This window comes from Kogia breviceps, chromosome 7, assembly GCF_026419965.1.
Source record: "Kogia breviceps isolate mKogBre1 chromosome 7, mKogBre1 haplotype 1, whole genome shotgun sequence".
NCBI lineage: Eukaryota > Metazoa > Chordata > Mammalia > Artiodactyla > Physeteridae > Kogia > Kogia breviceps.
In genome coordinates this window covers 42,162,203-42,177,882 of record NC_081316.1, presented here as the reverse complement: position 1 = coordinate 42,177,882, position 15,680 = coordinate 42,162,203, and the positions used below count along the sequence as shown (strand labels likewise).

Sequence of the window (15,680 nt, the reverse complement as noted above, 5' to 3'; positions counted from 1 at the left end):
TACAATATGGATGTTTCTGGCCCATGAGTGATTATCTCTGTGGTTATTCAGAAACCCAGGTTCCTTACATCTTGTGGCTCTACCATCCTTCTCCTGGGGCATCAGAGTCCTCTGCTGGATCTCCTGCATTCAGCAGTCAGAGATGGGAGAGGAAGAATGGAGAATCATGTAGAGAGTCTGGATGGGCCAGGCAGGAAGTGGCATGCATCATGTCTGTTCACACTTTCCACCGGTAGGACTGGGGCACCAGCAGACCAAACTGCAAGGGAGGCTGGGAATGTGTTCTAGCTGAGTACCCACAAGAAATAGGAAATATGTTTTGCCACACCCTACAGGAGTTTGTGCTGCAAGCAGCCGGATCTCTCTTGGGCTGATCTATGGAAGTATAACATTAGATAACTGTCAAGACTAGAGTTGCTGACCAGGGACTATTTTTGTCAGATTGTGGTTACTGAGAGAGAGCTCACCTCAGCCTTGGTTGATTCAAGAATTCCCAAGTGACGTTGTAGTTCAGACGTTTAGCAGGTTCTGAAATGTGAGAGGGGGCTGGGTGGAGAGGGTGAAATTTCACTACTCTACAGAATGAGCCTTTCCCACTGACAGCTGCCCCTGCTACCCACAGGTCTGGGATGTTAATGGGGTACCCAGTGTTTATCTGTTTGACGAATGGAAGGCAGCTGATTCTTATGCTTATCATCTGCTTTCTTCTGTCTCTGCAGTGACACTTTCAGCTGCCCCTCCCTCTTACTTCAGAGGATTCACATTGATTGCCCTCAAAGAGAACAGAGAGGGTGAAAAGGAGGAAGACCATGCGGGGACCTTCCAGGTAAGACCCCTTCTGGACCTTTCCAGGGACCCCTGTCGCTCTAGTGGGTAGATGCCAAGTGAAAGGTGGGCCGGATGGAGGAGGCTGAGGGTAAGGAATGGGGCAGGTATCTGAGGGGACTTCTCATGCAATTCCCTTGACCGGGCCAGGCCCATGGAAAGACCTATAACGGAGTAGGCAGCAAATGCCTCGCGTCTACCGTAAGGCCTTGGGGCTTGGCCACCAGGCAGGGCTCTTCTGGGGCTCACAGCACCTTGGGCAGCAGACAGTCCAGGGTTGGTGGGAGCTCCCAGAACCCCGCCGAGGCACGGATGTTTTTCCTGTGCAGCCATTTCTCAATTGACTGGCAATTTTCAGGGGTAAACGGAACAAGAGCTTAGGCTGGCCAGACTGGAGGGAGTTCAAAGCACAGGAGAAGGACTATTAAGGGAACGAAGAGATTGATTTATGAGGGAAGATTAAAAGAACTAGATATCCTTTGCTTGGCTAAATGAACAGGGCCGAGTTGAAGAGGTGGTAATGGTCTTTAAATGACAGTCCTTGCAAAGCAGCCTCCTCCAGGGGAGGCCTCGTTTGACTTCGTACAAAAGGGCACAGCAAGACGAAAGTGGGTCAGGAGAAGAAAGGGAATCTCAAAGACAAGGGCCCTGCCAGTGAGTCATATTTCACCGTGGAATATTCTTCCAGGGAAAGTGGCAGGAACATCACCCCCTCTCAGAGGTTTAGAAAGAAGCCGGCAAGTTGTCAGAACATGTCCCAAAATGACTGGGGCGATCCTAGGAGGAGGCGCGGCCAAATCTGCTGTAACCATTTCTCATCTCAAATTTCCATTGCTCTGGAATCCATTTTTGTCTGGCATTTGCAAACTCAGAAGAAAAAAAAAAACTCAGGAAGAATACTTACACCCATAGCTGGCTGCTGGGGATTCTGGTACAATTTGTGGGTTCCACAGAGCACCCAAGATATCTTCCCCATCCAAAGATATCTTTAACCCCTGTGGGCAGGTTGTAGTTTTGAATACTGTGATTTAAAACAAATGTCCAGCGTTTAGGATTCTAGACTTCTGGCCTAGTGGAACTGTTAATTCCGTGCTCATTGTAATGTCCTTCTATGGACCTAGATGTCAGGAACTTCCTTGGCATGTATCTGAAGGAGTTACCCAGATACAACCAATATTGGTTGGGTACTTACCATATACCAGGCACTTGGTTAAGTGCTTTACCTTATCTTGGTTTATCTTAATTTAATTAGTTTACCTTATCTTAGTTTGATTCTCACAGCAACCAAGTAGATAGGAACTATTATCCCTATTTTATAGATCAGGAAATTGAAGCTAGAGAGATGAAAATCACTTACCTAAAGTGATTTAATAGTAAATAGTAAGGCCAGGCTTCTCTCTCAGGTGTCTGATTCCAGTGACCAAATGTCTTCCCTATAGTACAGAACAAGCTCCTGGCCAGGTGTGTTTGGACAGTGCATCAGCAAGATTGTCATTGTAAGGAAAGGAAGATTCATGCGTGCATTCAGCCCATAAAGCACTAAAATATATTCCTCTTGTCCTTGTTGTTCTAATTTACCTGGAGGTGTGAATGATTTATTAAGATTGGGGCAGCTGAGAGATCTGGGTACCTGAGTGTCAGGAGGGATAAAGTTCTAAGAAGAGAAAAGTAGGGGGTGGGAGATGGGAAATGTGATCTTAATATTCACCCAAACAAAATTTATCTGCTTTAAAATGATGCTTAGACATATATACACAGAAGAGTTGAAAGAAGGGACTTGAACAGATAGTGTACAGTCATGTTCATAGCAGCATTATTTACAAGAGCCGAAAGGCAGAAACAACCCAGATGTCCACTGATGGATGAATGGATAAACAAAATGTGGTGTATACATACAGTGGAATATTATTCATCTTTAAGAAGGAAGGAAATTCTGACACATGTTATCACATGGATGACCCTTGAAGACATTATGCTAAGTGAAGTAAGTGAGCACAAAACGACAAATATTGTCTGATGTCACTTATATGAGCTACGCCGTCAAATTCATAGAGACAGAAAGTACAGGGGATGTGGGGCAGGGGGAAAGAGGGAATTATTGAACAGGTGCAGAGTTTCAGTTTGGGAAGATGAAAAAAGTTCTGGAGATAGGTGGTGGTGATGCCTGTTCAACATATGAATGTACTTAATGCCATGAACTGTACACTTAAAAATGGTTAAAATGGTAAATTTTATGTATATTCTGATAAACACACACACACACAAAATGATGCCTGAGTTAGGCCAGTGGGGACCTGGCTTCTTTCTTTGATGCTGTTTTAATTCAGTAAATTGATAGTCCTCTGCAGCTCACTATTGTCTCTGCTTGGCTAAATCTTGGTCCTTGCAACCAGTTGGTGAATACAGGGCCCTGCTCACAGTGGGCAGTAGGTAAATGTTTGTTGAATGAATAAATGAACAAACTATTCTTTCTACTAGTGCCCGTAACTCAGTCCTATTTGGGATTGTTCCAGAACTCCTATCTCTTGATGCATCCATCCTTCCTTCTTCTCTTAGAGCTTCTGACATCCTTTCTTGTTACATCACAGTGGTTCTCAGAGTGTGGTCTCTGGACCAGCAGCATCAGCACCATCTGGGAACTTGTTAGAAACAGAAAATCTCAAGCCTCACCCAGACCTTCTGAATCAGAAGCTCTGAGGGTGGGGCTCCCACAACCTGTGTTTCAGCAAGCCCTCAGGGTGAATCCAGTGTCCACTAGAGTTTGAGAACCAGTGTTGACGTGAGACATGAATCCAGCCCATCCAACATGAACTTCTCCACCATCACATCAACATATCTGTTGTTTGAGACCTAGAGGGATCAAAGTGGGAAACATACATGAAAAATGCCTAGCATACAATAATAATGCTTGTATGCCAGATACTGTTCTAAGTGGTTTACATTTTTTAACTGATTTAATCCTCAGAGTAACACCATGAGATAAGCATTATTGTACTGTTTTTCACAGATGAGGAAATTGTGGCACAGAGCAATTCAGTAACTTTCTTTTTTTTTGTTGTTGTTGTTTTTTTTTTTTTTTTTTTTTTTTTTGTGGTACGCGGGCCTCTCACTGTTGTGGCCTCTCCCGTTGCGGAGCACAGGCTCCGGATGCACAGGCTCAGCGGCCATGGCTAACAGGCCCAGCTGCTCTGCGGTATGTGGGATCTTCCCGGACTGGGGCACGAACCCGTGTCCCCTGCATCAGCAGGCGGATTCTCAACCACTGCGCCACCAAGGAAGCCCCAGTAACTTTCTTAAGACCATTCAGCTCTAAGCAGTAAAGCTGGGATTCAAACGTGGGCAATCTGGCTCCAGATTCCTGCTCTCAGCCATGTATACTGCCTCTCAATGTGTACATGTTAAGTGAAAAAATGAGAGTGTATTATGACTTTTTTATGGTAGTAGTCTCTAGGTCAAGAGCTCTATATTCGTTATCCTACTTAGTTCTCATAGCAACCCTGGGAAGTCAGGATTGTTATACCCATTTTCCAGATGATGAAACTGAGTCTCCAAGGGGCTAAGTAAATTGACCAGAGTAATCCAACATCCATGGAGGTGGAGTGTGGGGGAATGGGAGGGAAGGGACTCTGTGCCAGTGATTTTTCTCACACTCATCACCCACCCCTGTCCTGCCCTGTGCATTAAATGCACACTTCCCTTGGGTGCCCAGTATCTCCGAAGTTAGAGGGGGAAGAATCATTGCTCATGCCCCATCCTACCTCTCCTGCTTCAGACATTGTGCTCTCTATGCTTGCCCCCTTCCACTCTAGATAAACGTCTTTTCTCTCTGTACCAAAGCTGTCATCTTTGGAGTCATTCATTTATTCATCTGCATTTACTGCGGGTCTCCGATGTGTCAGGCACTAAGGTGGGCACTGGGGTTACGACAGTGAGAAAAACAGACATAGTCTTGCCCTCAAGGAGCTTACAGCATCCTTGTAATGGTGCCTTATATCAACAGGGATGGCAAAAAGTCAGCAAGTCATCAGTTGGAACATGAGCAGATGATCAGAAGCTACAAATACCGATGCAATTTTAAAAATATATGCATGGCAATTAACAAATATTTAGATATACTTCTTTGTTAACACCCTCACTCCAAATAAGACAGCTTTGAGGACTTGACATCAACAACAAAATTCGAATACCCTTTAAATCTGGTGGAAGATTACATTCTTAATTCTAAAAGTAACTCTAAGAGTGGGTGATTTTGCTTCTAAATGAGAGCCCTTACGAGAGTACAGACTCACCAGGTACAAAAGAAACTTTAAAGCAAACTTTAATGCCCCTTTAGACTCAGTGGGGAGGGACTGGGGCTGCTTGGGACTGGGAGGGTAAGGGTTACAGCTCTCACCACCCCGGCAGAGGCCCAGGAGAAAGGGGCGGGGCTGCCTTCTCTGCTTCCAGCTTTGGGTCCAGCGTGGCAGCTTTGGCACAGACTAGGGTATCTGTCCCCAGCTGCCAGGAGGGAGAGACACAGGAGTCTGATGAGCTAGCTGGGTGTACTCATGGTTAATTGAAAGTGACAAGGAATGCAGCAGCTGGACTGCCTGTACAGAAGTAATCCACCAATCCTTTAAAATCGTATTGCTCAAAACGAGTTGCTCCCTGGAATGCTCATGGCCCAGCCAACTGCCCAGCTCTTTCTCCCTCCTCCTTCAAGTCTCTGCTCAGAAGTCCCTTTCCCAGCGGGCGTGCCCCATCACCCTATTTGAAACTTCATTCCCCTCTTCTATCCCTGAGCTGAATTCCCTATCCCTCTCCACCACTTAATTTTTTTCCATTGCCTTTATTGCCATCTGATGTGCTATCTATTTTACTTGTTGACTTGAGCATCATCTGCCCCCTTCCACTAAACTGTAAGCTCCACGGGGCAGGGATTTTTGCCTGTCTTGTTTGCTGCTATATTCCCAGCACCTTGACCTGTGCGCCTCACAGAGTAGGCACTCCGGTTTGACAGAATTTTAAGCACAGTATTTGTACTAAAATTCAAGCTGCTAGTTTATAACACCATCACTGTATTTTATTTTTAATTTAAGGCTTACATGCATCAACTAGTTTAGGGAATAGTCTGCCAATCAAAGGAAGAAAGCTTCATTATAAAGAGGAATGTTTGCCTAAGATTCCTTATCAATACCATACAAACAAGCATCTTTTAATAACTAATTATTCCATATTCTTAATCACCTGTTTATAAACTATTTCCATTATCTCTTCACTAACAAATATTTATTAGCTCCTAATGAGTTCTGAGCCACGTGAGACGCTAAATGAGTTTTCAACACACTTTTCTAAAAATAAACTGCTATTGCAAGCCTGTTCTTAGGAATTCTCTCTTACTTTATAGGAAAACTCCCTCTTTTTGCACTCACCTAAGCTTAATCGTGACCCTTGTAAGATATTAGAATTTTTCAATCTACTATTCACTACTATAAATAATGGAGTAAACATTTCTTGCATAAAGTTTTTTTCCTTATTTGGTATTAGTTTGCTAGAAGAGATTCCCAGAAGTGTAATTACAAATGCGAAGGATACGGACATTTTTATATTTTTGATATGTGTTTCAAAAGTGATTTCCGCCCCCCAACCCACCCCCAAGTTTTCACTCAGCACTCTTTTCAACAACCTGAATATGGACATTCCATCAGAGTAGCCACACCCACTGATATGAAGGGAAACATATATTCCCATATTAGGGCTGGGCATGACAGGATTTGGGCAGGTCAAACTGATAGACCAAATCTAGCAAGATGAAAGCTAATGGAAGAACACAGAAAGTTACCTACTTAGATCCTAATAACCTATTGCACCTGTACAAGAAGAGCGATTTGGATTTATGGCAGCACGTTAAACAAACAAACAACAACGAAAGAATCTGAGGATTTTTAGTTGCCTGTAAGTAAGTTCAGAATGACTCATTCATGAGATAGGACCACAAAACACAAATGAGGTCCCAGTATGCATCATAGGTGCATGAACACATAGATTGTCTTATGGGATTCTTAATCCGTCCTGAGATAACCCATAATATTCTCTTTCATTTCCTGTAGAGTACACCTTTCTAGTGAATGGATATTACCATATAAAACATACATTGCTTTCTTTCATTCATTTATTTGTTTATTCAAATATTTCCATATCGTTTATAGCACCCTACTTTTCCTTAAGGGTGGTTATTACAACTTATATACTTGCTTGTAGGATTATTTGTTTAATATTGCTCTGCCACACCAAATTGTAGAGCATAACCATATCTATTTTGTTCACTAGTGTATTTCTATCAACTAGCACTGTGCCTGGCACATGTTGGACACTCAAATATTAGTTGGGATGATCTAATAAAAGCACTAATTAGCAACTGTGTGAAAGGCAACATACTAGGCTCTGAGCATACCGAGATGAATAATTAAGGCCTGGTCCATGGTGTTAATTAGGAGGTCAAGATCTGCAGTAGAACTTCGCAACCCTGGCATGCTAGGTGTACTGGCGGAGTACAAAATGGATTATAGGAGAGCCTAGATATTTATTTCCTTGGGTATTGGAGTGGTCTTGTCTGTTTACTCGAAATGTGATCATTTCCTACCTGTGACAAAAAGAGACTTGTATAGAAAGAACTCTATTGTAGCATACTAAGTGTTATAATTGCTGCATGTGTGCAAATAAGAAAGCAATCATTTGTAGGAAGCGAGGAGTGAGAGCTGATTTGAGAGAAGAGAAAGGATATTTATAGAGATGATAACATTTTTAAAATTGAAGCGTAGTTGGTTTACAGTGTTGTGTTAGTTGCAGGTGTACAGCAAAGTGATTCAGATATATATATATTCTTTTTCAGATTCTTTTCCATTATAGGTTATTACAAGATATCGAATATAGTTCCCTGTGCTATACAGTAGGTCCTTGTTTTTTATCTATTTTATATATAGTAGTGGGTATCTATTAATTCCAAACTCCTAATTTATCCCTCCCCCCCTTCCCCTTTGGTAACCATAAATTTGTTTTCTATGTCTGTGAGTCTGTTTCTGTTTTGTAAATAAGTTCACTTGTATCATTTTTTTAGATTCCACATATAAGTGATATCATATGATATTTGTCTTTTTCTGTCTGGCTTACTTCACTTAGTATGATAATCTCTAGGTCCATCCATGTTTCTGCAAATGGCATTATTTTCTTTTTTATGGCTGAGTAATATTTCATTGTGTATGTGTGTACACACACACACACACACACACACACACACACACACACCCCACATCTTCTTTATCCATTCATCTGTTGATGGACACTTAGTTTGCTTCCATGTCTTGGCTATTGTAAAAAGTGCTGCTATGAACATTGGGGGTGCATGTATCTTTGGGAATTAGAGTTTTCTCTGGATATATGCCCAGGAGTGGGATCACTGTATCATATGGTAACTCTATTTTAGTTTTTTAAGGAACCTGCATACTGTTCTCCATAGTGACTGCAGCAATTTACCTTCCCGCCAACAGTGTAGGAAGGTTCCCTTTTCTCCAGACCCTCTCCAGCATTTATTATTTGTAGACTTTTTGATGATGGCCATTCTGACTGGTGTGAGGTGATACCTCACTGTAGTTTTGATTTGCATTTCTCTAATAATTAGAGATGTTGAGCATCTTCTCATGTGCCTGTTGGCCATCTCTGTGTCTTCTGTCTCTTTGAGACAATAACTTTTGAGTTGTCTTTTGGGCGGTTTTAAAGTTTGCAGATGGACAGGGGGTGAAGATAAAGGGTTTGTGTGAAAACCGCTATACTCTTTCCTCTATTTTTTTTTGAAGTTTAAACCATGTTTCATGTTTATTACTTTCCAACACTAAATTTTATTTTAGAAAATTAATATGAGAAAAAAATAAGTAATAGACATTTGTTACATTTAAAATACTTAATTTTTGGTTGTCCTGAACAATATTTCATTTCTGCCCTCAACTAGTTTAGAGTGGAAAAGCACCTAACCAAATGCAGAACTTTAATACACACTCAGAGCTTATAATTTAGTATAAGGGAGTTAGAGACAATATACAACGTAAATAAAATACGCATGTGGTAGGTAATAGGGGTAATGGGAAAAATAAAGCAACTGGAATGGATAGATGCAATTTAAAATGGTGGTTATGGTGAGTTGCTAAGAAAAATGGCATTTAGGTAAAGACCTATATGCTATGACAGAGCAATCTTTCCTCTATTTTAAAACTTGCTCTATTTTAGTGTTTCATTGTATCTACTTTGACAAGCGCAAAGAGACCAGTGAAGGCACAGTAAACATTTTCTTGAATGCATGAATGAACCAACAAACAAACGAATGAACCAGGGGATGGATGACAAGCTCTGCTGGCCCCTTCGCTTCAGGAACTCACTCGGTGTAAAATGCCTCTGTGAGCTGTGATCCTAAAGGAACCATCAAAAGGACATATTTAAAAATCAATGTCAAGACCTCTCCTTCAACACTTCGTTTTCTTTTTTTAATTGATGTTTAAAATCATTTAAAATTGCTGCTTATCATTTAAAATGAGAAGCAGCGTGGCATGTGTGAGTGCCTGGGCTGGATGTCTGTCCTCAGGATGCCATAGCCCTGGTCCCTGTTGCCTGATACCAGAAAGGACAAGTAGTTTCCTTCCAAGCAGGCAAGCCCCGAGTCTGGGGACCAGATGCCTAATCAGGACTTGAACATCATTCCTCTCAACAGAGCACACCCTTGTTTTGTGATGGAAAATACAGAAAATGGCAAATACAGAGGCTAAAGAAGAGATAAAATTAGTCGTCTTATAATCTAGAGGTAATCATTATTAGCATTTGGGTATATTTTCTTCTAGATTTTAAGTGTGTACATACAACACACACAGGTATATGTGTATATTAGCTCCTCTCTTTCTAGAGGTGGCCATTTAGAATTTGACAGTATCGGTGGTCACACAGTTTATTATAACAGTAAAAAGCATCGCTATTTTTAGGCTGATCTTCCTCCTCCAAAAGGATCATGTATCTCATTATTCGTCCAATTCTATCTTCGCTTTTCTATTTAGAACTAGTACAGTGGGTGTCTGGAAAATAACATGGGTTTTGGAGTTTGCAGACGCGAGCTCAGATTCTGCCTCTACCAACTGGGTGAGGAAGTCACTTGATTTCTCTGAACCTTAGTTCTTGCATCTATAAAATAGGCATGATAAAGATTGTTTGGAGTATCAGATGAGATAATTTATATAAAATGCCCAGCACAGTGCATGGACATAATCAATGTCTCCTCCTTCTGAGTCAGCAGCCTAGAGCCCTTTCTACCTTCCTGTGTCCAGTGAATCACAAAGAGTCAGCAGCCTAGAGCCCTTGCTACCTTTCTGTGTCCAGTGACTCACAAACTCCATGCCTCTGTAGATGTGGCAGACATCTCATCTTAGGTATAACTCACCAGTTGTCTGTTTGCCTCTAACAAGTGAGGAGAGAGACAGACTTCTTCAATTCTTTCTATCTTCACTGTAATATGATTGGGAGGCTATAACATAAAGTGAAAAATTTCAGTGGATACATGATACCCAGTAAATAAAAACAAAATTCTGTTCCACGTGGGTGCTAGCTGTTTGGCTGGGCTCACTGACTGGCTTTGTGACCTACTCCACACAACAGCTTCACTGAAAATGGGATTCAAATTGTACCTTGACAAGTTCTCTACACCTCAGGGAATGAGAAGACAGAGGAAACCACGACTGTCACCTCTGGCTACTAACTGGTCTAGTTGCTTCATTTATTTTCATTCTCTCACTCCAGGCTATGTTTCACAAGAACAGGGACTGTCTACCTCTTTCACCACTGCACAACCAGTGTTGGGTGCAGTATCTGCCACCGGCAGGTGCCCAGTAAATATTTGTCACAACAGTAAATAAATGTATTAATTTCCCATCAGTCTCAGACCCATCCCATGAGGCAGGCACTATTGTCGTCTCCGTGTTACAGGCAAGGTAACACTGAGCGAATTAGAAATGTGACAAAAGGCACAGAGCCAGTAAATGGCAGTGAGCAAGGATTAAAACATCTGCAGTCTGTACCATTTTCTCTATTGAGCATCTCTTGTAGCTCCAGGGGCAGATGTATGGGAGAGCCAGACATAAATTGACTACTTGGTCCCCTAAAATCCTTTCTGGGTCATTCCAGGGATCACACCAGGTTTATCATCTCACAGCACTTCACATGCCATGTCCTCTGTGTTTCCTGATACTCATGTCTTACTTTCATCCTGTTTAGAATCTGTGCCCCCTACCCCATCTCTGAGCTCTCAAACACTTGGTACATCCCTTTATTCTAGTTCTTCACACACTGTGTAGCCCTGATGTGTTAAATCCCTATTTGCCTACAAGATTCTGCAAAGAGGCAGGAATCTGGGCTACAGCCATCTCTGTATTCCCACGGCCTCACGAAGGCTTGGCACACTGGCCAGTTGATAAATGTTTTCCAGATTGGTACATGACTGCTGCTGGAAGTTCTGGCCCTACCCTCTTGTCTGCTGGCATTAGCTGGTCTCATGCTTTCTTGCATGGGAACTAGCATTGTTTCCACATCTATTTTTCTAAAGCTCTGGAAATCATTTGCAAATACATGACAGAATTGTTTAGCAGACAATATACAATGTTTACTGCTCCCAAAGCACTTTTATCATGAATGTATTAAGTAGCTTAAAAATGTCAATAAGTCACTGTGTGGCCTTGCAGTCCCCTCATCTTTAGAATGAGAATGATGAGCCTTCACTCCAGATCTAACTACCTTGTAAGATAGATCTTAATTGGTTTTACAAACTTGTAAGCCATCTGCATGCTTCTTAAAATAGTTAAATCCAAAGAGCAAATGGATCATGGTTTACTTAAACAATAGCCTATTGTAGCATATTTGGGTAAATCTGATAAATATTATAAATAATTTTTATGAAGAAAACCTTTTCATTCATTTACTTATTGTCAACAAATATTTACAAAGCCTATTATGTACAAGGCGTATTCTAGGCTGTGAGAATATAGCTGTGACAAAACAGACAAAAACCCTTGCCCTTATGGACATTGTGTTTCTAGATTTTAGATCATTTCCGTGGGATAGAGTCCCAAGTTTCTATATCAAATAGTTTTTTGGCTCTTGACATATATTGTTATATCACTGTTTATCACAGCTGATGAAGTAGGAATTTGAGTAGAAGCCTAGCTCAGAGCTTACTTTTAGAGGGCATGTGTAACCTTTGTCAAGTTACTTGGTCTTGGTTTTTCCCCTTGGACACAAAACTGTCCCTCCCATTGACCCCCAGCTGATATCTGATATTGTCCCCCAGTCCTTCATTTTGGGGAGGCCAAGGTGTTGGCTGGAAAAGGTTTCCATCCATCTACCACGTGGTTACTAAACCCCAACTTCCAAATCCCATTCCTGTGCAATTACCTTCTTGTAATCAAGACCTCTTCAGCATTTCAAGATTGTTCAAATTTGGCATCTTTCATCCAGCATAGGTAATTACTGTCCTCACAGCCTATGTCTCTGCAGACTGAATGAGCCTGTATCCTCAGCTAAGCCATCAATGCATGCTTCAAGGGCTGTGTATTTCCTCTTTCCTCTGCCCAGGAGGCTCTGCCCCCAGATATCCATTAAATCCCACACTACCTCACTTCTTTCAGGTTCCTGCTCAGAGGTCTCTTTTGTCAAAGAGTCCGTTTCTGACCATATTTTATAAAACAATACCCCCATAACTCTTAATCCCATTTACCCTGTTTAGTTTTCTTCTTTTGATTGATCACCACCTGACATGGTTGGTATGTGCTTGCTATTGTGTTAGCTGTTTTCCCTCACTGCAATGTCAACTCCACAAGAGTTAGGGACATTGCTTTGTTCAGCACTGTGTCTGTTCAGTACTATCATGGTGTATGGCACATAGCAGGCAATTAATAAATAGCAGTGCCTTTTTGGATTCAGCCCTAAAACCCGTTGTTCTTTTTTGACAATGAAATGGTACTGACTCTATGTAAAGACAAGGATTCTGGCCCACACCCTGCACTCCTTTCCTTCCCAAAGTCAGCTGACATCCCAGGGCTTCCTCACATGTGCCCATATGAGGATGCATGCTCACCCACACCTCCTGGCCTGTTTCCAAAGCAGCCTGTACTTGTGCAGCTGTCTTTCTGGATCCTAGTATAGGACATTGCCTGAATCCCAGTATAATTTTTATCATTTTCGTGGCAACATAGTTACTCCACTTATCACTGACCGCATAAGCTTGGGCCACTTAATTTAACCTCGCCTGTCAATTTGGAATAATACTAATTCAAAGATTTGTAATGATTAGATAAGGATTGCCAGTTTCTGCTATGACATGTTAAGAACTTAGAAATCACCGCTCCTGTCCTCACAAGAAGAAAGCTGAAAAATGGAAAATCAACAACTCTAATTAGATCCATCAGTGAGTTGAGGTCACAAGGCAGACTGTCCTTCCTCATCCCCAAACTGGAGAGACAGGGAACACTGAGAATCACAGCTTATCAGGAGCAGAAACTGTTGCAGACAGTAACTGATCAGAATACTTACACAGTAATTGATGAACAGCTACAGGCTGAGCATGGACTAGCTTCATAGTCAAACTCCTTAGGAGCCCAGTGTCAGGGGATCACTGCATGTTTGTGAATTTTGCCTCCAGGATCCCTACCAGGTTCTCACAGTGAAGATCAGAGAAAAATCCTTTCCTGTTTTAGGCAGAGGGAGGGAGAAAGTAACCATTTTGAAATATATCCAGAGCATTCTCCGTAACAAAGATCTTCCCTCAAGGGAAACTACCAGAGCCTTTACCTGACCTGGGGCAAGGGCAGTTAGCCAGCTCCAGCCCGCTCTAGCATGCTTGTCTTGCATAAAGGGAGTAAACAAAATAAAAATAAAAAGACCAAGAAACTCTTCTAAAGGTCCCGGCCCAGAGAGGATGGCCTGATTTAACAAAAAGAAAAAAACCCCTGAGATTTAATCATAGGATTCTAGACTGCTTCCCCTTCCCAATACTTGACCATCACATTAACAGGGCTTTAGTATAATAACAGTGGATTATAACCAAGAGAGCTTCAAGGCATAAACTCTATTTATGAAGGAGTTTCTAGAGAAAACCAAAGATAATAGGGGAGACAAAAATCAAGACACTGGAGGAGACTGAAGCCTCTGACACCCATACTACAGCAAATATTAAATGCACAGGCTAACCCATACATAACCAGATGAACATAAAACCTCACACTAGGGCTTCCCTGGTGGTGCAGTGGTTGAGAATCCGCCTGCCGATGCAGGGGACACGGATTCGTGCCCCGGTCCAGGAAGATCCCACATGCTACGGAGCGGCTGGGCCCGTGAGCCTGGCCACTGAGCCTGCGCGTCCGGAGCCTGTGCTCCACAACGGGAGAGGCCACAACAGAGAGAGGCCTGCATACCGCAAAAAAAATTAAAAAATAAATAAAACCTCACACTAAAGGCTTATTTGCCTCAGTTCCTATTATCCTATGGATTATGTCTGGCTTTCAACAAAAACTTACAAGGCATGCTAGAAGGCAAGAAAAAGCACAGCCTAAAGAAACAAAGCAAACATCAGAACCAGACTTAGATATGATAGATCTCAGAATTACCAGACTGGATTTAAATAACTATGATTAATATGCTAAGGACTCTAATTTTTAAAAGTGGGCAACATGCAAGAACAGATTGTAATGTAAGCAAAGAGTTTGAAATTCTAAGAAAGAATCAAAAGGAAATGCTAGAAATAAAAAACATTGTAACAGACATGAAGTACGCCGTTGGCCGTTGATGAGCTCACCAGTACATTGGACATGGTCAAGGAAAGAATCAGTGAGCTTGAAGATTTCTCAGTAGAGACTTTGTAGACTGAAATGCAAAGAGGAAAAAAAAAAAAACAGAACAGAATATCCAAGAACCGTGGGATAATAATCAAAGGTGTAGCATATGTATAATGAATGGTAATACGAAAGAGAGAAAGAAGTAGAAGTATTTGAAGATCAGATGAAATGATAAATAAAAAAGACTTATCAAAGTCAGTAGCTGGCTAATACTGAATGATCAATAAATGCTAGCCATTATAACTACCACTGTCATCACTACCACTATCATCAGTTGATAGATCAAAGTACCAGAGGAAGAGGGAAGAGTTTGGATCAAAGGGGACCTTTTAAAGAGGATGTAGTCTTGATCAGGGGTGGGAGGGAGATTTCTTTATTTGAGACACGACAAAGGCAAGGGAAACTGGTGAAAATACACAACAATTTGAGTATGAACAAGAAATGAAGGTAAGAGTTCACATAGGATGCTCTCCATATAATTCTGACTTTGATAATAATATCTCCCTCACAGAATTATTGAGAAAATTAAATGATGTGTAACAGTGGTTTTCAAATTGTAGTGAACATCAGAATCTCCTAGGTTCTTGTTTATAATGCATCTCTCTGGTCCCCAACCCAGAGAATTTGCTTCTATGCATCTAAGTGGATGAGGAGTTCGTGCAGAGAACCCAAGTAAATCTGATACAGGTACTCCACAGACCACCTTTTAATAAATATATAAGCATATTGATTGTAGCCTGGCCTGAAAGATGCTCAACAAATGTTTTTTTTAGGTAGGTAGAGGCAAGCTCACCTGCAGAGGGGCAAGGACAGAGCTGAGGACTGAGGAGATGGGAGAGGCCGGGGACAAGTACAGGAGGGATGTGGTAGGACGTTCATGAGAGATGGACACGAGGATTACCTGACGACAGAGAGACCCAGTTTAGAAAACACACATTCCTAGGAAGAACCTTCAGACTA

General features: G+C 41.8%; 1 protein-coding gene across 1 annotated transcript in view; it reads left to right on the top strand.

Annotated features, from left to right (window-relative positions):
- Window positions 1-15,680, top strand: part of SPON1 (spondin 1) — a 275,141-nt gene that overhangs the window by 18,896 nt on the left and 240,565 nt on the right. The window contains exon 2 of the mRNA XM_059070571.2: window positions 720-826. Coding sequence (XP_058926554.1) covers window positions 720-826 — 107 coding nt within the window. The remainder of the gene's footprint in view (window positions 1-719; window positions 827-15,680) is intronic.